Here is a 21,431-nt window from a genome sequence, read left to right as displayed (position 1 = left end):
GTGCATGATACCGTAAGAGTTTAAGATTGACTATTGTGACGTCAACTCTTGAACCTATCTTATGTATATATGTAGAAGCCCTCGAATGACGTCAGGATAGCTTCTGCTCCACCGGACCAAAGCCTCCTATGTAGACGATATCATACATATGTACAACTGACGTACATATTAAAGCATCAGGGTCCAACAGTCGATTCTTTTTCATTCTCTTCCATCATTATAACCACATAAGAAACACCAACTAAATTCAACGACACTTCCCATCACACGATCAATACATACAACTGAATTTACACATTATCTTCATCACATACTATCAGACAGTAAGTTCCCCTAGCCAAGTTATAACAAATGGACCTAGCTTCACAACATGAGAACAGCTTATTAAACTAACATTACCACGATAGAAATGAGTCAATCAAAGGAAGACAAAGTCGACGACAAAGTCGAGGAAAAAATCGAGAATGTCAAATCCAAGCTCCCTCTACCTGAGGAGCCCCCCGTCTCCCCAGACTGGAACACGGCCGACGCCCGCCCCGTCGCCGTCGGCTCCGGCCGCGTGGAGGACGATATTTCTTACGGCGAAGCCTCTACATCGGGACTGCGCCAGCCCGCAAGCAAGGAGGTGGAGGTCGACTTAAGCGGCGTGGGCCGCCAGGGCAAGGATGACCTGGAGAGGCCGCCTAAGGATGCCAAGGGGCCCAGGAAGAAGTTGAAGCATATACCTCCTAAAGATCGCGTGTCGAGTAAAGGGGATGAAGAATAGGATATGATGAGATGTTTTATCGGGATATGGTTGTACAATATAGGGAGGAATAATCTCCGCGAAGGAGAGGTGTTATCTACCTAGGTACGGATGAATGACATAGATACGCATACGTATATGTGCGTTGCATTAAGTTGCATAATAGCTTGGCATCGGTCGGCTACTTAGATAGGTAGTCAATAATTGACTGCTATGAAGAGTAATCTACGTGAGGCTTTCTCGAGTCCATGTCACTGCAAACAGTTAATTCAACAATTCAACAATACTTGAAGAGAATCCTGGAATTCGGAAATAACCGAATCGAAGTTACTTAACAACCCTAACCAACCTGACAACTTACTTTTAATTACGAGCTTATCTTTGCTTTGGTTCTCATTGCAGTTGTAATGAGGCAGTCACTGCCTGCATCTACACATATGTAAACAATAGCTACCTGATCCTAATTCTGTAATCCTAAACAATAATTAATACAACAACGATGTCACCATAATCTAGGGAATCACAAGAGTTTCAAGTTTTGTAAGTTGCTTCAAACTGATTGGGCGATAAGCTCTCCAGTCATATCGTTGTAGCTTTCAGCAGCGGTTATATCCGACCAGTGGAAGAGATTAAGAAGGGAAGCCCTGACCACGACGCACAGCGTTTTTCCCACTCTGCCCAAAATGCCAATACTTTATTATACCGTATATTTAAGAAGAGAAATCACATTCAACTAGCCTACCTCTCACCGGGACTGCGGGACAAGGAAAAGGGAATGGCCAAATCATCGACAGAAACACATGCCGGTTTGATATCTTTCAGCGGCAAGGATATATTATTTCCAATCTGCCTTTCAGATGTCCGCATAGAGGATATCCCGCCATCTGCGGGTGGTTCTTCAGAAGATCAATCACAAACAGGATCGGTGACAGAGCAACAAAAACAAGAGCTTCGTAGGTGCCTACGTCAATCGCAATTATAAATAAATAATGGCAATCTAACATTTACGAAAGTGGAAGAAATCAATTCTTTGTGGACACCAGAACAGGTGAAATCGATAATCCAGAAATGCCGCATATTGGGCGTGAGCCTCGATATAGACCGCCTTGTTCGATTCGCTATTTGTTTGAACTGTTTACCAATTGTCGAATTTATTGTCGAAGAAGAAAACGCGGACCTGACACGTCGGGATATCTTTGGTAGATCTGCTATATTCTATGCATATTCACTGGACCTGGACTACGAATTATGGGAGTATTTATCGAAGCATGACTGCTTTACTATAGAGCACATAAATTACTTGGATGAGAAGAAATGGTCTCCCTTACACTATGCGGCAAAGCAAAATCTGTTCTATCATATCAAAGACCTACTTAGAATGGGCGTCAACGCTGAAATCAGAAATGGAGACGATAAAATGCCGATAGAAATAATCGATACGGACAAGCGTGACGGGAAGAGTTGTGTGCTGCTTTTCGCATTTTGGAAGCTACGCCAATTATACCCACGTTTGATGAATGTGTACTTTTATCGCTCTCGGGGCGACAATTCAGGTATACGGACCAAGCGGTTGGATATGCTGAGCCTTGTTTTCGACCCCCCAGATGACCACTCCTTCAGCTGGTGTCATATTCCGTGGATGAACGTAAGTCTTTAGTAGAGCGTTTGATAACTTTAGGTATTCTAATATTGATAGGGCATCATAATCTTCGTACGTTTTAATAACGAAGATTCCGGGGAATTAGTAGCTAATATACTCAAGGCTGTTCTCCGGGAACTTGAACAATGGAATAGAATGATTGATATAGAAAAAACATACGCGTATCGTTCGTGGTTTCTAGGGGCTACGCCCGCCTCTAATAATCCGAAGCTTCGCTGCCGTCAACCATCGTACGAGTCATTCTACCTTGAACCCGAGCCTCCGTATATGTCTATTGTGGTACGCACCCGCCCACGTATTGAAATTTTGCAATGCTAATAAATACAGTTCCCTTGTCTCGTACTTCGGACCAGAAACAATTACATACAGTCAAGGGAAGAGACTCTTCAGGTGAGATCAGTTATACCTAGTAACTTCGCCCAGAGTGTAGTACAGGTGGAGCAAACACTAGACGAGTCCTATTACTCAGCCCTCTCTACCGAAGCGCTTGCACATCGAAATAATGACCAGGTGGTTTCCAGAGAGTGCGTAGAAACACTCGATGGCATTCAGGTTGATGACAATACAAGACCTATTCTGATGGTGTCTCAACTGTGGTTGTGGAGATCTGGGGACCACATTTTAACTGCTTACTCGGAAGGCGGATCAGAGAGCTTTGAGGACACAGTTAAGGAAACGGATAGGTTAAATCCATGGTTTTATCCTACACTTCAAGCTGCGTCTATAATAGGCCATCACGTTCGGAAATTCGACAAACCGCAAGCCGGTGGAAAGTTTCCATCGCCCCTTGATATCTTCGAGATTGCTGTAGTCCGAATTCTGTCGGACGTCGAGGCGTATACAGATCCAACCAAGCAATTGCTACCTGAGGATATTAAGAAAGAGCGCGATTTCATGCATAGAATTGCCGACGTCAGAGAGGAATTGGTTATGATACAGGAAATCTTGGATCGACAAAAAGAAATCATAAATTGTTTAATTGACGATACTAGGTATAAAGAAGAATGTGATAATCTAGACCAGATTGATGAATATATGGAAGAGAGAAATTGGGCGGAGTTGCGACGATCTGCTGAATATGTTGATAGGTCCCAAAAACGGGCTGCCAAGATTGATAGAGATGCAGAGAGGATCGAGAACTTGATTCAGAGCCAGCTAAACATGAAGAGGACGTACGCCAGTATAAGGGACGCTCGCACCGGGTTGATTCTCAGCGCCGCTGTCATTGGATTTACAGTTGTCACGATTATATTTGCGCCACTAGCCTTCATGACAAGCCTATTCGCCCTACCCCTAGAGGGCCTCCTGAAAAGCCAATACCAAATAGACGGAGGAAACGGAAAGGACTCGACCACCGCGTATACCACGATGTATGTTGCGACATGGTTTGGTAAGTATTGAGTCCCCTAAGCTTTTTACTAAGCTGACGAGTTGAAGTTGTGGCAGAGGTCGTATCGTTAGTTGTCACTATTTTCCTAGTAGTGCTGTGCCTCTGGTATTTTGGCGTCCTCAAGAGCTTAGCCACGGTGCGAGAAAACCATTCCCATAATACGGTGGCAGAGGATCACAGGCGCTCTAAGAGCAAGCTGAGTGAAGTGGATAAGACGGCAAGGCCAGTCGGAGAGAATAAGTCGGGGCCGGATCAGGAGAAGGCGAGTATGAGAAGAAGGATTTCGAGACCGTGGGGTCGTCAAAAACAGGGTGAATCGGGCCTGGTTTAAGGGGGTTTCTTAAGATGCCCTATGTAATGATTCGGTACCCTTTGGTTAGGATGAAGCCGGAGTATGGTAACGGATATAGTACTCGAGCAATTTCATGTAAATTAGTTTCCTATTTTTCATCCCTTTTCATCCTCAGTGTGTTTTTGACTCATTATTAAGCGCAGCATCATAGCTACCTACATATACTGAATCATATCACGCTCATTTCACCCATTATCTGTGCTAGAATCATACTTGCTGAGGAATCATTTGAGGGCTAGAGGATATGGAACGGGACTAGTCAATATCCCATCCCCTAGAGCTCGTTGCTCCATTTTAGTAGCTACGGAACTTCTTTCATGCCCAAATTGTAGTAGTTACGCCCCAAAGCTACCCCTTTGGTCTGCAACTCGCAACTTAATAAAGCATAGGTACCTATAAAGAGCCATATAAAAGTTATTAAACTGCCCACTCTGACAATTAGTTTAGTACAAGCATAATTCCCTTTATGAACTGTGAAGCTTGGTATATGTGAGGATTGGCTTAATGTTCTTCCATGCTTCATTAATAGATCAGGCTTCACTCATCTTTATAAAAGGCAATTTGGATCAAGTGCAGCCCTACTTGTCAGCGCGAGACTAATTAATTGCCACTGAAGATAACTATGTGTCTTTGGCCATCAGCCTCCCAAATGTATACCCTGGTAGGCCGGCACTTATTACCGCTAGAATCAGACTCTACATTATTGGGTTGGACATTCACCCTTTGAAACACATATCTACCCAGTAAATCTAGTCCATTATGTCTTGAACACTCTAGGTATATATATCTAGATTTCCCATCACTACTTACCTATTGCCTAATATGAGTCTTTTATATTTACATAATAACTAAATGCAACGGAAAAGATCAAGTATTACATACATCCTTAACAGTAGGTCATAGGAAGAATATAATTGCAATTAAGCTAAAATTATTACCATTTATCCTATTTTTTCGAAGGTTACCTTGATAACTTCAGAAGATGATTGCTAGACGTGCATGAAAGAATGCCATAGAAACACAGCGCCGACATACTATCAACACATCGGTAGGCTACACGCCTAAAACACACAGGTTATCCCAGATAACGTTGAATCTTATCGTGCATGAGAATAGGCGGTATTGTAATCGCATTTCGTTTCTTTTGGTTCTCATCTTCGCTTCTTGGTTTCCCTTTGCCACCACATACTGCATAAACACACCAACTGAACCAAAAAAAACTTCCTCTCCACGTTTAGACATCTCTTAGATCTCCGTTACTAAGGAGTATCTTAAGTAACTCGACCTCCAGTGCATATCAAGGAGGTAAAGAGGTATGCACTCAGGCACATTTCCTACTTTGTTTGTTATTTGGGTAACAACCATACCTAAACATGAGCTCGTTCTGGCACCCTTCCCAGCCTCGGTGATGGTTATAAACCAACCCTTAACCTAACTTACGCCAACCTGTCCGTCGCGTTCAAATAACAACAAACTGTAGTTTATGCAGCTAATCTGACTAGTCCTAGGGTGTTCACATCAGTATTTCCTTTGGAACGTTTCCGAATAGTACGGGCATCAACCTCATACCTACCTAAGCACCAGGTCTACTGCCACTTTTGGTATCCGCAGTGATAGACGTGAATTCTACGTGAACGTGAACGTGAACGAATTTTCACCTTGGACCCGGTTTACTTCAGGTGGTGATAAGGGAAGTTGCTTCCTTTCGGACTGCACTTGACTGGAACTCCTGAAAACTACAGCTCTTCCTTCCTTCCTTCTTACTTTTCTTCCTTCTTACTTTTCTTCCTTCTTACTTTCCTTCCTGCCTTTATTATTTTATTCACACACATTAGGTATTTAATCCTTACCACTCCCCCCTCCCACTTGCTCTACCTCAGGTATTTACCTTCTTCATCCCTGCTTTAGATACATACCTCTTATGTACGAGATCCTCAACCTTTACTCGAGTTTCCTCTGGAACTGAGTTTCAACACGACAATCCCGTCTCAGGTCATATTAACCAACGCTATTCGCTGTCAAGGCCCCATTTTTGGTTCTGACTTGAGGCAAACCTTGGTCTCCTACCTTCCTACCTACGTTCGTACAACGTTTTAGTTGAGGATTAGTTAAGGTCGCCGGGTAACTGTTTACGCCGTGTCCCTTTTCAATATCGCATTGGACAAGGCAATCCAGAATTCAGCCATAGATCGCGTTGATCTCCTTCCTTTAGTGTATACTCCTCGTGTCCAATACGGACTTTACTTATTAATCACTCACGATGGGTGATTCATCGGCGGATCCGTCCCAGCGAGAGGCGGATCGGCGCATCATGGACGCTATGATGGCAAGTCTTCCCTAACTTGTCTATTTAAGACCCGAAAAGGAGATATGCTAACTCTGGTTATTAATAGAGTGATCTCGGAAATAGTCGTCTCGAAGAACTTGCTAGAGATGGCGATGAAGATCGGCGTCGAGGCCGTCAGACCTTCCAAGTAAACCGTCGTCCGCTCTCGACGCAACGCGAGGAACGCCCTTCTGTAGATGATCCAGCTGCAGGCTGGAGGAGTAAGTTATTTCCATAATATATTCTCATATCCGCGGCTTGATACAATACTAATAAATTGCGGTAGATGCATTTAATGAAGGTGTGTTCAACGACTCTGATTATCATGCGGTAAAAGGTCTTGACTCGCTCGATGACGGAAATGCCCACCGCCTAAACCGAGCTGCAACGAAACCAGGACTCGGGGGCAGTGGGAATGCTGTTGGCTACAATAGCCGGCCTTCAACCTTTACTTCTAAGGAACACACTCTGATATATAATCCACTGTACGTCGCCTCCCATCCTGTAAAATTGATATGTAATCTAGGTAGGCTAATTCGATGCTAGGAATCCCGGTTATTCCAGGAAGCCAAAAAACTCCTCTCAACCCCTTCAGCCGGGACATAGAGAAACTTCGCTTGGTGGTATTGTACCACCTGGGGCCGAGGTGAGACGATGGGACTCTAAACGAGCAGAACAAGCTGGTAACCCAATTCGCATCACCCCTATATCCAATGTACCTGGCACTGGGCGCGGTACACCGGTCCAGGCGAGATCGCAGCAACTTGATACTCTAGGCGGATTAGGACGTGGCGCTCCGCTGCGGCTACAACCTTCTCTCATGCCCCATCAGCAGGAGAATACTCTGCTCCCGCATCAGAGACGACCAGCCGGACCCGCCCACAATACGCCTGATCACAATGGTGAAACTTCCGGTGGAAACTTGATCCAAACCGCGGCGCTTAAACCAGATCGAGTTATATTCAGAGACGAAGATGTTACTATTATGCTTGTCGTTGGACAGGATGCATTTAGTCCTGGTCAAGTTTCTCTCCATGAAAGGCCGAGTGGTGTCGTTGTCTGGAGTTTGAGTATCAACAACGGTAGAGCGACGAGAGGCGATATTCGTCTCTGCTTGCAACCGTTCCAATACGGAAGCAGCGTTCATCTTCGACGACGAGATAATGAGGCTTCCGAAGTGCGATCTAGTCAGATACGATTCGGCAGTATTCCAGCCGCGCAGGAGTTCGAAGAAGTAGTTAATTCTTGTCGGAAGCAACAGGAGAGTTCGCTCATACCAATCCTCATGGAAATGAGTAAATCCGAATTCGCACCCCAGCCAGAAATTGATACGGACAGCAAGGATTCGAAGAAGACAGACGGACAAGCTCCGAAGAATCAAGTACCTGAAACTTGCCGGGCCAGAGTCGACACCGTGGCTTCTACACCTCCTAAGCCTACATCCCCAAAGCCTACCCCAAGCACGGAGATTACGAATGAAGATTTAATTGATCTTAATTCTCCAGAGTCCCTTAAGAGTTCGAAATCTCCTTTAGATCTCATCGATCTAAATTCTCATAAAAAGTCGATGGTTAAGTCTATAGGCGATGCCGAGTCAGCTAGTCTCCAGGGAGAGCCCGTAATCGCGGCGCCCACCAGAGACACATTCTCTATGATCGCCCGATCTCAGACTATTTCGCCGTCAGTTACGACACAGCATAGTATTAGCTTCAGTACGGCTACGGTTATTTCCACCTCACAACTCGAGCAGGATGTCGCGGCGATCGAAGCGATTACAGTTGGAGTGGACATGTCTCAAGATTCCCTTCGCGTGCTTTCTTTCCTAACGACTAGAGACTATAGGCATATGATCAAAATAAGCCGCAGCCTTTTGGAATACCTCACGTGGGCTCAGAATTCATCGCCGTTAGCACTCGCTAAACAAGCAGCAATGCAGGTTGCGATGATGCAGCTTAAGCGATATGATGAATTCGGTGACCTGAATCAAGATGAGCAGAGAAAGACAATTGCAGTTGTATATGCGAATATCCTACATGGAAACGCTCCGATTATTCGCTCGGTCGGCGAGATGATGATGCTGCGACAATATGCGTGCCCCTGCCACCCTAGAATTCTCCGCTTTAACCAATATTTCTACAGAGTGACCGAACACCTGGGAACGCAGCAGCCATTTACAAGCAAAAATACCTTCGTCCCAAAGACTTCATGCTCAATGAAAGGGCATTCGGAAGATACTCAACCTGTGCATGAAAAGCAATGCCCTGTACCGGAAGAGAAACTTATTGATATAGAGCAACAACCTGAAGAGGCTGAAGAGGAAACGGTAGAAAAAACTAACAGATTTTTGGCTCTATTAAGGGACCACAATAGAGACGCCGTTAAATTAGTCCAGCCAGAGGCCAATACCTCGACGTACGCAATGAGCAACTCATCGGCGTCTACCATACGGACTGGTGCAGTCCTCGTGCCACGTACCAACCCAACGCGGGAGACGAATGCTTCTATAGACCGTACGCCGACGGTTCACGGCATTAGTTCCTCTCGTTGGGCGAATCAGTCGCACAATACATCGAGCCACGCCGATACGGAGAGCCGTCGTAACTCCCCAGTACCGAGTCACGGACGAACCGCAACAGGCGACTTGAGTTCCCTTTCGGGCATCACGACGCGACTTGCGACGCTCGAGTTGGATGATCTACAACGTCTTTGATGCATTCGATTAGTCGTTTTCCCCGAGAGTTCTTGACATCTCTCATACTTTGAGTTGCGAATTTCAAGCACACATCTCCACGTGCTTATGAAGTCGTCTACTACTAGTTTGAGCTTACGGACCATATTTGGGCTCTGGTCATCCGTTTCTTTCCTTTCTTTTTCCTAACGCCTCAATAAGAATCTCGGATGTCGTCTTCGATTTCCGCCTGGTAGTCTGAAAGGGTGCTGAATCTCTTTTGCGTTTTCTCACCTAATGTATGGCGTTATGCTGCGTCACCTTATCAAAGACATCCGCAAAAGCAATGCAATAACAAAACTCGTTGAGACGTTCCGAGGTCTTTTAATAGATCTTGGACTATAGAGAATTATCTCTCTTACTTGTACTCTTCTATGACAGGATCAGAGGATCCGGCTATCATGAGACGATAGGCCAGCAAAGCACGTTTTAGGAGAACAACTGTTGGGTGGATAAAAAACCCCGAGCTTGACGGCAGAATTCGACGTGGGCAACAATGCATCTCGGAGAAACTCCTAGCAACATCTTGCATGCTTAAGTCACTGCTGGACACGAGCAAATTTAGATTTTTGGCCGAAACCTCGGGTTAGCCGCGACGATGAGATGGCATGGTGGAGACTGTTGTATATAGGTGTGGATAATGCTAGGTTAATAGTGAATGTAATGAGTCTTGTAAACCTGATGTTGTCTTCGTTCGCCGTGATCGGTTGACTTCTGTTTACCTTGATTTAGTACTACTAGCCACACGGATTCGAGCGCTAAGGCTTAAGGGAGCGCATATACATATGTAAGGTTATGTGGCTAGACAAATTAGAGCTGTAGCCTCGGCTGTTTGGCTATGACAGGTATAATACCAGAGCTTGATAGATAGGTAGCATTGTTACCTTTATCCTATGTTTAGCTTAGGTTAAAAGCTTAGGAAACTTGAGAAGCTAACATGTAAACCTTTGTTCATTCTGCGTAAGAGCTTTACAAAGTAATTGACGATGATGATGATGTGTGCAGTAAGAAATAAGAAAGAGGCGGTCACGTTGTGTTTCTAAAGGTGGCTTTTCTTAGGATCTTAGATCCTGACCGATAGCCAATCAAGACGAGGGACAGGATGACCCTTGAACCGTTGCTGTGTTGGTAGCTTGTGACTTGTTTTCCTTAGGAGATATGTTCCCCACAATGCGTTAAGTTTGACGAGGGGTCGTGGTTGATGTTATGCGTTTTTGCTGTTTAAACAGGTAACTTTAGAATATGTATGCTTGTTTTATGCATAAGGCTCTTATGAGTACCTAATCTGACGTACCTAAGTGCTTCAGCTGACGCATGTACAAAAGTATGTTCATGTTTATTCCGCACTATGTAAGTGTAAGATAAAGTGGCATGTAAGGTACATACATGATATGGTAAAGGGAAGTTGCATCGTGGAAGTAGGCATAAGGCACTAATGCGGGCCATTGATGACAAGAGTAAGTGACAAGAGTAAGTGCGTACCTATGAGGTAGCCTGTAATGTATAGCACCGCTAGTCCACTTAGGGTATTACTACCCAGTGTATGTACAATACAGCAATACTTACGGCCACAGGGGACCTTGTCTCCACCAGCTGGCATCGAGTGAACCAACGACATGGTCAGATACATTGGGGATTTTGGGGCCTGACTTTTTTTTTTGCTTGACTGCCCGAGCCAGCGGAAGGCGGTTTGCTGAACCATTGCTGCCATGTCTGCGCATCTTTTCCTTGGAAATATCCAATCCACACCATCCACATGCACACACAAAACCTCCATAACCTCCATAACCTCCAAATCCTATTCAATCAAATGGATTAATCGACCCAAGACTTTTAATTGTTAAGAAAGCCACCTTTGGGTGTTTTATTATTGCGTGTTTTGTTATTGCTTTTTTTTTTTCTCTTAAACAACTACGTTATCCTCGTCAATGGGCAACCAATAACCAATATTAGGCGCCCTTTTCTAGCTCAAGGACCAGACTGAATAAAAGTAGCCACAAGTAAACGACATTCTTTTTCGATCCACACACTCCCGTTATCCACCTTCTTACATACTTCCTCCCCTCTACTTTTATTTATCTCTGGTTCTCCTCACTTCCCTCGCTCAACATCTTCCCCATCCTGCACTCCCGGTTAGTTCCCATCGTCAACGCCACTTCGCCGTACGTCAGATAAACATACCGTCGATCCGCCGATCAGTCCAGCGTGGTGTCGACATTGCTGTAGCTCGACCAAACACTGTTATCGAGGTGGGAATAGGATACGGAGTAGCACGACATATCGAACGGAATATACCTGCCAGCAGAATGAACGTTCTGTTGTCGTCGCAGCCACAACCGCCGTCTTTCTTCCCTCATCAACACGAGACCAATAGACGGTCGCCTACTCGCTCAAGTATGTGAATATATTTAATTCCTCAGCTTGCTCATCTCGAGTCATGTGGGGCGTTGTCTTAATACCCCTTAGTTATGTGCGATCCCTAGCTGCAGACTCGACTACTCTGCATCTAAGGAGATTCGAATAGGCAGCAACGTAAACAACGTATACTAACAATTCTGCTTAATAGTTTCTCCTTTTCATACCGCTATGTCTAGTTACCGAAAGCGAAAGGCCGATGATGATGGCGATGAGATGTCGGTCTCGCCCCTCAACTCCCCTGCTGGTCAATCGCGACAGCTTGCGGCCAGACCGTCGAAGAAAGCCCGGGCAAATGAACTAGCCGGGAGGCCTCTATCGCTCCCTCGACTCCTCGAGACCCTCGATATCACGCAGTTGCGGACTGTGCTACAGACAATTTGCGAGCGACAACCAGAAATTGGAGAAGAGGTCGTCAAAAGCGCTCCAAAGCCCTCCGTCGATTGCGCGCTACAAGTATTGAAGGAGTATCAGGACAAACTACGAGATGCCTTCCCCTATGGCGATTCGAGTTCCGATTACACATACTATCGAGTCAAACATCAACTTATGGCGCTGATTGATGCCCTTGTTGATTTCACACATCAATTCCTTCCGCCCAACGAGACAAGCGCCAACATCTCGCTACAATATCTGCATGGCGCCACGAAGGTAGTACACAGCTTGCCTGACTGGGAAAGTCAAAGCCACCGACATCATAAAGAAAACGTCTACTACGAAATATCACAAGCCTGGGCTCTGGTTATCAATGAAGCCTCCAAGAAAGGGGCTGGCTTCCTCTTACATTCGGGTGGTTGGGACCAAAAGCTTGCTAAGCACAATCTACAGTCGGGTGGCAGGCTAGGTGCTGCCATTTCCTCTATGGCCGCGAATGTCGGATGGGTCGGGGGAAGTTCAGGTAACACTGCCTCAAGTACGCCCGCCAACCAAAGCTCTATTCTAGACCAGTTGATGGCTGGCAATTATGGCGCGCCTGTTCCGGTTGGACGTTGGTAGAGACCGCCACCACCAGGGAGGAAGCAAGGAAAGAGATGGGGGAGGAGGTGGATTTGGACGGGCCTAAAGGGGCACGAAGATTAATGAGCAAAACGATGTTTCACTAGCATCCAGCATATGACGGAGTAAGCAGTCGTGCAATAGGCATCGAGGATGGACGCATTTGCACATACCACCACCTCGCAATGAGACTACGATGAATATTTCTTATTTTTCTTCCTTTCGTCTTAGGGGGCATGGCATAGGTTCATAGATTTGTCGGCCAAGGGTTCTTTGCTTCACGGTTACTTACTACATCACGGCGTTCTAGCACTTACATCTTACATCATATCACTGTTACTATCAATTCATGTTTTTTCTTTGTTATCCTGATATCCATCCCCTTTTTTCATTTCTTCATCCGAACCAATTACACATTACGGATGCCTTAACTACTTTCGACCGAGTCCCTTTCTGCATAGTGGATGGAACGAACCAACAAACGGAGGAGCTGCTTCTTGGGTATCCAGGTACTTAGCTGGTTTATTCGGAATAGGCGGACCTATTTACTTATTACTTATTGGTCAGGGCGCCTCATGATGTACATGCAGCTCGTACTGACGCTGTTATAGTCGGAGCGGACGTGAGTGTTGTGGCTTGACTCACTGGTCTAGCATAAGCATAGGCATAAGCATAAGCATACCTAGGATAGGGACATAATCATCATCAGCGATTTAGCTGTTATTGACGCCAGCAATATTTTTAAATCAGCGTTTGGTTTGCTTCCGTGAATTGTTCGTGTTGTTTTGCGTCGGCGTTAAGTCGGGTTAACAGTGATATACTATCAAAGGTTTTTGAGGTATTCTGTGGATTAAGAAGTGATGAGGACTCCAGAGTGTTTGAAGTAGTTCTGGTGCTCTTGTCTATAACGGGAGTGAATACCTAACTGACGGTGGTGGGGTTGTATTGGCGGAATAGAGGCATATTCTATGAGTATATTCCAGTGTTGATTCTTTGTAATTTAGGTAGTTATATTTCTTCCTTTCCAGAGCGAATGAGGGTTTCCCGGTATTGGTTTACCCCTTTTCACCTTGCTAAGCTCTAACACACTATGTAGCTTCGTGGGGGGGAATGAGAATGTGTTCCTAGGTAAAGAGACTAAGTTCAGTAGTAATTACTCTTTCTAACTCTTTGTAAGGCGGAATATAGGTCTTGAAACCTCGGTTTGCAACGGGACAATGAAAAGACTATTTAGCAACTCAAGGTTCAGGTACCCGGTAAGCTAAACGCACGGGAGTACCTAGATGGCGAAAGCTAACTCCTCGTCTCGTATTATATACTTGGGTAGGTTTTAGCAGCGAATTGAGTTTCATATTAACTAGATGACTTGTCCGATGTTTTTGGGGCCCGGGTAGTGTCAAACCGCGTACCCGCCACTAGGACGTGATGAGACGTATTTGACTACCTACCTAACCCAGGTAGATTGTATCATATATATAACTTCCTATGTGGTTACTTATATGGGCTTATCATCTTCTATATTTCTATGGATTTTTTTATCACGTTAATGATTAAACGTTTAGAACATTTTAGTAGTTTTCGGAGGGCCGGGGCGGCTCTAGTTCGAGCTCGTATAGAACTATCTACCATACGTACCGTAAACCTAGAAAGGGAGCAAGCCTTCCCCCGTAGTCTCAGCTCAGCTCAGGATCAGCCTTGAATTCCTGTCGACATGGAGCTGGACTCCAGTAGGACTGTCTTTGACCAAGATCAACATCCACGACTTTGAGGCGCCTTCGCCATGCCGGATGGTTGGAAGCTTATTTCCCTGTTTGCCCTTCGCGAACCCGACAGTGACATAAGCTTTAAGATGGCATATCATTAAGGCCTTTAGGACCACTATGAATAGTTAATTTTAGGAGTCCGTTGCTCATTCTCCGTTGAGTACTGAGCCTCCTTAGCTACGTAAGAATCGAAGGCACATACACTCACCTAACCACGACGACGTTGAATATATTTGGCATCTTTCAACGCCCTTACCAGTGAACACGTGTATACTCACTCTCCCAAGTTCACTTACTCCGACCATTTCACCCGTGAGATAGCTCAGCCGGACGGCCAAGGTTGCCCGGGACAAAAACGGGAGTAAGCAGAATTCTACAGGGACCACGATGAGTAGGATATGTCCGTATCGGATTATACCAACTGCGCCCTGCTGCTGCGATCTTTAACCTTCCAAATGGGTAATTCAGAAGATACGTAATAACCTATTTTACTTAAAAATGGAGTCTGGGCAGTTTGCGGGTTCCGTAGGTCTACACGGAGAGCCTCGTGTTTACGCTCGGCTTCTGCGTTAGACGCTCTATTCGGCCTTGTCGATACAAGGTAAGTGAAGGTATGAGAGCTTGAAGACATTGTCTATGACGTGGAATAAACACGTCTCTTTAATAGTAGTGAAGACATAAATATACCTGTTAACCTCCTCAAGACTATTCCATCATCACCCAGCAATAGCGACTCATTCAACCATTCATTAACTTACCGCTTACTATTCATACATCCATATGATAATATAATAATACCAATAACTTACCGCTAATTAAATTAAAAATGGTTACCTCTGGATCTCCTTCCGAATCTCCCCGTGGAGCTCCCAGCAACATTGATGCTTTTGCTCTGTTTGAGGCTCTTACGGGCCACAAAATCGACCGGCGCTCTATTCCTTCTAGGACTATGTCCGAGGACTACGAGGTCCTCGGCAACGATGGGGATGACCGCCCTCCCCTCGGCCAGGAGCCTTCTCCCGATGAGCCTCCCAAGGACGTGTTCATCGGCGCCATCAACCCGTATGCCCTGGTTGAGGCCATGATCGGCCATCGATTGGACCGTCGTGCTCTTTCCACCGCGCGTATCCTCGCGGATGTTCTGCAGACCGATTACGAGGAGCTCTTCGACATGAAGCACGACTCGGTGCTCTTTGCTGGCCTCAAGCTCAACGAAGACAACCGCCAGGCCGAGGAGATCCCCGAGAAAGAGATACAGATCCTCGAGGAGCGCGACCTTGTCACTCCCGACTTGTCCCGCGTCAAGAAGCTCGACGACCTCGAGAAGATCGGCCTGAAGGAGCTCGGTGATGTCCGCATCAAGATAGCCCATATGCAGAATGGCAAGCTCCGTCTTGTCCTCGATGGCCAATCTCTCGGCAAGACTGTCAGTAACCGCGAGGTTACAGAGACCATCAACGATCTTGCCCTTCCCTTCCGCCACGGAAAGGAAAACCAACCGTGGTCTCCCCCTAACGGCTCCTGGCGCGATATGAACGACATTCTCTCCCGAGGTTTCCCGCGTCGCCCCATGATGGACGGTCCACCCTTCGCCATGCACGGCGGCCTCCACCAATTCCGGGAGCAATACCAACACCGCTTCGACGACCCGACCCAGGGAGCTTCGAGCGACAGCTGGCTAATCGCAGCCATCTTCTCCGTGTTCTGGGCGAACCCGGCCATGATCAACCGATCCACGCGGATGACGATGACCGGGCCTATGGACCGCGCCCGCCGCACCCTGAGCGTCCGCTTCCACGACAAGGGCGGTCGTAACAACGCCGACACAGACACCGTCGAGGTCGACTACATGATCCCCGTCAACAACTCGACCGACATGCCCATCTACGCGCGCTCCAGCGACGGCTGCGAGGCTTGGCCCGCGCTCTACGAGAAGGCCTTCATCAAGTGGATGACGCGCACCGAAGACCGCAGTCGTGTCGACATGACACAGGCACACAACGGCGACCCAATCAAGGCCAGTGCGTAATCCATCCATCCATCCATATTTAATAAATATTTTCCTTTTCCCCCTCCCCCTCCCCCTTTTCTCGGCCCTCACCGAAAAAGTCGGGGATTTCCTGGCCCCCCCAAGACCCCCCCAAGACCAGTCTAACCCCCTTTAGACATATTGGTCGAAAAAACCAGCCGCTAACATCATGCTTGATTAATATAGTGGCCCAAATCAACGGCCGCGAGCCCCGTTATTACTTCACCGACCGCCACTCCGGGCCTGAGCTCGTGGGCATTGTGCGCTCGTGCAGCGTGAACAGGCGCACGATTAGTCCTATGGCTGCGTGGACGCACGCCACGGGAGACAGTATGTAACGTCTTGAGTTTCTTTTTTCTTTCCCCTTCTATCGGATCGGTTTCGGTGGGTGGGCGGTTTTTCGCCCGAGAGATACCTAAGCGCTTTTGACTTTTGTTGTTTTTCGTCGGGTGCTAGCTAACTCCGATATTATAAGTGTTCCGCGGAAGCAATCTGGTTGCTAACCATGCGTACTCGGTCCTGGGCTGGGTCAGCGAGGGCCAGGAGAATAACGTACGTACCTAACCTTTATATATACATACCCCTTTTCCAGCCGATCGGAGGGAGACCTACCTAGTGTGTCCGGGACATTTCCGAGCCACTGAAGTTTCTCTTATACATAGTAGTAGAAGATGACGGGGAGGCTAACTCTGACGACAGCAATACATCATTATTAGGAACCCGTGGGGCGTCACCGAACCTCGCGGCCTAACCTCGTACCCCGGCCTTCTTGACCGCGTCGAGCCCGAATTCTGGCCACCGGCGGCTCTCCTTGACCGCGATGGTGTTTTCAGCGTCGAGGTTCAGGCTTTTAAGAAGTACTTCGCCTGCATCGGCGTTGCCAAATAAGAATGCTACTCCGATTATCGGACAGTCTGTGAATCGTCTCACGACGTCCTTGTGGGCTGATTCATGGTTCAGCTGTGCCTGTGCCTGTGCCTGTGCCAGATGGCTCTCTGCGTCTTGTGGATTTGTATGTAACCTAGTGGATTCGTTGAATTTGGCACGTTTTGTAGTTTGTCGAGTAAAATTCCTTGGATACGCAGATCGATCTTATCTTGTAACTATGCTAAGATTCAAAAAGAAAAAAAAAAGAGGGTTGCTTTCCAGAAAGAAAAGTTAGGGTATCAGGTTATAGACGTACAGATTGGCAATTTACCTAACCTAGAGGCTTATCATGCCTGTCTTGTTCCATCTTCAGCTGCTGTGTATCTCAACCAACGGTAGGCCATGTGTTACGCCTTGTTATACCTAATCCCTAGGTGGATATATAATGTCCATCTGTTATTAATACGGGGGATATTCATAGAATCATAATTGGTCCAATCATATATATGATACAGGGGTTATCGTCCTAACTAACATCGATATTTACACTACCTATGCTTAGCCACGTCATGCGTTGCGCCATTTGGTAACTGGTTTGATTTAAAACCTCAAGTGTTTCGTCGGTAGCAAGATATTCACTCTAGTGTAAGGTTGACGAGGACTAGTTCAGGTTGCCTCGAAGTTGCACCAACGCGCTCTGTTTAGGTAGAAGCAGCCCCTAAATCGATTTATAGGTTAGAATACGTCCCGAAATACGAAACCTCGCATTCTTAGCCATCATTCGAGAAGCAGAACTCAGTCTATTGATTCACTACAGATCGTACTGTGATTGGATTTGAGCCACGTATCTCTATTTCATCTCAGCTTTACTTCAAACATATTTTTTTTATAAATAACTTCCTGTCATGTCTGAAGCCGTCATACCCAAGACCCTACGTCCCACCTATATCATGACAGGAGGTCATATTCACGCAAGCAGGCTTTACAAGTCATATACCTATGACAGCGACAAATATATATATATAAAAGAGAGTGTGTCAGGCATGAATCAGGAGTGGATATAATCAAGGTTATTTTGGCAAGCCAACACAAAGATATTTATCAAAAGAGCCAAGATGTGGTGGATCTATTGCAGGAGGCATATGCAGTGGCTGACTTGCTAGAATGTTCTGTTCGACGAGGCTGCGAATCTACCGAATATATAAGAGTATGGGCTATGCAGCTGAATAGATGACTTTTGGTATGACTAGCACAACCCATTCTTCGCCACCATTACAGTTCTACACGGTTGAAGCCGAGCCTCAATCAGAATATCTGTGGAATCCGAACTCACCTATCTTACTTGCCAGGGCTGACAATTATTCAATGTCAAATACAATCTGAATCACTTGCTTTGTATTTGTTAGAAATCAAGCTGCTAGTGAATACCTGATAGACGTTTTGCTTTAGAATTTAAGTTTTTCTACTTGAGTAATTCTGCGGCGGATTTGCATAAAGTTGGAAGGGCCCGAAACAATAAATCTAACGATACTTTTTCGTGGACACGTATCGGTTTTCTAGATCTACCTACATCTCTACTAGCATAATGGGCTCATCTAAGTATCCTAAAGTTGAAGCCAACTTCCTCAAATTAAAGGAAATCCAAGGCCTTCCGCTGGATAGCGAGGAGAGGAAGAAAAAGATTGTCGAGAGATGCAATTGGTACATGTTCTGCGCTTCGGATATCAGGGGGAAGGATTTTCAAGACCCCCACGAGTTTATTCTTTACTGCTATCACAATGTCCAGGCAAATTGCCCTCCTATGCAGATGAAACCAAACACTAAGATTGCCGATACTCTTGCAGAAGCGTATGTTCAGAATTTTCCACCGACCCCAAGATCGAGCAAGAAATAATACCTACCATATGAAGATTACTAACGCGGAACAGTTTCATTTCCAAGTATCATAAACCATATGAGAAGGGCACCCGGAAATATATTGAAAGCCGCGATGATGTAACAGTAAAGGAAATACAAGACACTCTTGCCGATGCCTGGGAAAGGTGGCAGTGCGACAAAAACACCAGGGCCAACGAGTTCAAGCAAGCTATAAACAGCATACCCAATCCAGAGAAAATCGAAAAGGTAGTTTGTTTAGGGCTCGGTCGTATACTTATGCCAAACTTTCGCTCCAATCAACAGTCGCCGGAACAAAGCACTGGTAATACACCAAGGCCGCATAATAATATCATCATGCCGCGGAATATCGCTCAACATATTGCCGCCATATCACTGGTTAAAGAACTGGAGAAGAAAACGAACAAGGAGATCCCGCTCTATACTGCAGACCCCGAATATGGAGATGGGCACAAGAAAGCCCTCGAGACGTTGGATTTTGGCAAGTTTATCGTTCTCGATCCAGCATACGGTGTACACGAGCAATTTACGTATATCGACGACAACACTCTGGTTTTTGATATGGCCGGACCGCCCCAATGTCCCACCATGAGAATAATTCAAGAGTATGCTCGACCCGTCGCGATTATCACCGGCGAGATCCCCCGCAGAGGAAAGTTTCAGGATAGGCTCTGGTTTGAAGTCCAAGAAGAGAGCGGCAAGAAGATACAAATCCCAGGCTGCGCGTAAGTCGTCACATCAATCAATCCCAAACCCTTTCTTTCTTCACATCGCTAACGGTCTCTCATCTCAGTCACTTGCCGCTCCCCGACGGCTGTTTTCGATTCGGCGGACTGTGTCCAAGACGGGTCAGAGACATGATCGTCTACGAATACAAGCAAGAAGACAAGTTCCCCGCGGAAATGGAGGCGTCTGCGCGGAAATGGGGCGCGTGCGATCTGGTGAACTACGACAATCGGGATAAATTAGAGGCCCAAGTCGGCGCGTACTGGCACACCGATACTCGTTTGTACGTGCGTAGATCTCGTCCATCATACTTTTTGAGATTTCTCGAATGGTGTAGTGGCTTGCTACTAACATACTGAGGTCTATATAGTACCTAGACTATAGTATAGCGTCGCTTCTGAAATCGCATTTTTACGTGGTTTAGTTAGTCAGTTGATTTAGTTAACTCAATATTATTATCGCGTTGCTTTACTTTTTAGTTCTGACATTTATAGAGACTACGAGGCCGTACCTATCTATATGCTATCTATATGCAGGCTATCATTCTCCGAGGATGGTTCAAGATGGGAAATGACGAGAACTGAGTGATCGACAGAGTACGAATTCTAGGATCGTCTACTAACTATCCAAAGAGATGATAAGTTCGAAGCGTTTCCATGCGTCTACAGCTTGAGCTACCCTTGGATGAGAATGCTGATATAGGCAGCAAATTAATTTCATGCAGTTGGAATGTAAACGTAGAATTTCATTCGAGTATACTCCATTTTTTCTAAGCTACACCTTTTGAGATAGAACTGGTCTTATGTAGTAGTATTGAATGTGGGCATCTCTTTTTCATTCATGGAGCCCACGTTCTTCGAATAAAACGCCAAGATTTTACATACCGCTAACGCTAAAAAAAAAAAAAAAACCCTAAAAAAATCGACACAATCGGATCACTCGATTCCCAGACTAAAAAAAAAAGAATCCGCCAGGCGCTTCGTATCGCGCCAAGTGGGCGGGCAAAAGAAAAGTCCTTTGAGAGCTGCAGGATTCGAACCTGCGCGGTTTCCCATCGCGGGTTATATGGTGTTCCTTCGGAAGACCTAAACACGACGCCTTAACCACTCGGCCAAACTCCCATTGGTTGTTGGATGATTGATCGATTGCAAAAACAACATTTATACCTACCACTGAAGTTTTCATATAGTCACCCGACTTGTTTTACAAGATTGATCATTGATTACCCAGTCTCTACAGTATTTTTATTTCACTCCTAAGAGAATATAATTAGACAAATATTACCGTAGGGCAAAGCATCAATCAGCTTCATCTTAAAGATCTTTATAAAATTTGGGAACGTATCTTTAAGCGTCTCTTATAAGATGCAATGGTGCTTTGTCTCCAAATAAATCCTTACACGAACCGACACGATTCTAGACAAGACATTTAGAACTAAATATACTTTCAGAAATTCTAACAACAGGCTTTCATACCTAGCTTGATTCAAAGTTCCTTGCAGAACATCGAAGTTATTTTCCTAGCTTCTAGAACCACCT

The 21,431-nt window shown here is 45.7% G+C and overlaps 5 protein-coding genes and 1 non-coding gene across 6 annotated transcripts; 5 read left to right on the top strand and 1 right to left on the bottom strand.

Moving 5' to 3' along the window:
* The first annotated feature begins 285 nt into the window (after positions 1–285).
* On the top strand, positions 286–875 carry F5Y00DRAFT_271136 (uncharacterized protein). Its single transcript, XM_048012740.1, has one exon. The coding sequence runs from the start codon at positions 410–412 to the stop codon at positions 764–766; it is 357 nt and encodes a 118-aa protein (XP_047863326.1). The 5' UTR covers positions 286–409; the 3' UTR covers positions 767–875.
* Positions 876–6,407: 5,532 nt separating this feature from the next.
* On the top strand, positions 6,408–9,371 carry F5Y00DRAFT_271128 (uncharacterized protein; the record flags this gene model as incomplete). The annotated part of the gene is made up of 4 exons (XM_048012739.1): positions 6,408–6,473; positions 6,541–6,694; positions 6,760–6,958; positions 7,020–9,371. The coding sequence occupies 4 exons, from the start codon at positions 6,408–6,410 to the stop codon at positions 9,181–9,183; spliced, it is 2,583 nt and encodes an 860-aa protein (XP_047863325.1). The 3' UTR covers positions 9,184–9,371.
* A 1,980-nt stretch (positions 9,372–11,351) lies between these two features.
* Positions 11,352–12,844, top strand: F5Y00DRAFT_118158 (nuclear envelope). Its single transcript, XM_048003998.1, has 2 exons — positions 11,352–11,595; positions 11,668–12,844. The coding sequence occupies exon 2, from the start codon at positions 11,788–11,790 to the stop codon at positions 12,610–12,612; it is 825 nt and encodes a 274-aa protein (XP_047863324.1). The 5' UTR covers positions 11,352–11,595; positions 11,668–11,787; the 3' UTR covers positions 12,613–12,844.
* A 2,357-nt stretch (positions 12,845–15,201) lies between these two features.
* On the top strand, positions 15,202–17,292 carry F5Y00DRAFT_263541 (cysteine proteinase; the record flags this gene model as incomplete). The annotated part of the gene is made up of 4 exons (XM_048011525.1): positions 15,202–16,396; positions 16,591–16,734; positions 16,880–16,956; positions 17,104–17,292. The coding sequence occupies 4 exons, from the start codon at positions 15,202–15,204 to the stop codon at positions 17,290–17,292; spliced, it is 1,605 nt and encodes a 534-aa protein (XP_047863323.1).
* Positions 17,293–18,856: 1,564 nt separating this feature from the next.
* Positions 18,857–20,477, top strand: F5Y00DRAFT_271127 (uncharacterized protein; the record flags this gene model as incomplete). The annotated part of the gene is made up of 5 exons (XM_048012738.1): positions 18,857–19,119; positions 19,200–19,892; positions 19,961–20,176; positions 20,283–20,316; positions 20,388–20,477. 5 exons carry the CDS (start codon positions 18,857–18,859, stop codon positions 20,475–20,477), a joined length of 1,296 nt encoding a protein of 431 aa, XP_047863322.1.
* A 434-nt stretch (positions 20,478–20,911) lies between these two features.
* F5Y00DRAFT_t113 lies at positions 20,912–21,014 on the bottom strand. The gene has a single exon. It is a non-coding gene; the product is annotated as a tRNA-Leu (tRNA).
* Positions 21,015–21,431: the final 417 nt, after the last annotated feature.

Source organism: Daldinia vernicosa, assembly GCF_022497035.1.
Source record: "Daldinia vernicosa strain CBS 139.73 unplaced genomic scaffold F5Y00scaffold_34, whole genome shotgun sequence".
In the NCBI taxonomy this organism is placed as follows: Eukaryota; Fungi; Ascomycota; class Sordariomycetes; order Xylariales; family Hypoxylaceae; genus Daldinia; species Daldinia vernicosa.
This window is presented reverse-complemented; position numbering and strand designations above follow the sequence as displayed.

Bases quoted from the DNA above. Each gene is read 5' to 3' on its own strand.
- F5Y00DRAFT_271136 (XM_048012740.1), top strand. From the start codon at position 410: ATGAGTCAATCAAAGGAAGACAAAGTCGACGACAAAGTCGAGGAAAAA.
- F5Y00DRAFT_118158 (XM_048003998.1), top strand. From the start codon at position 11,788: ATGTCTAGTTACCGAAAGCGAAAGGCCGATGATGATGGCGATGAGATG.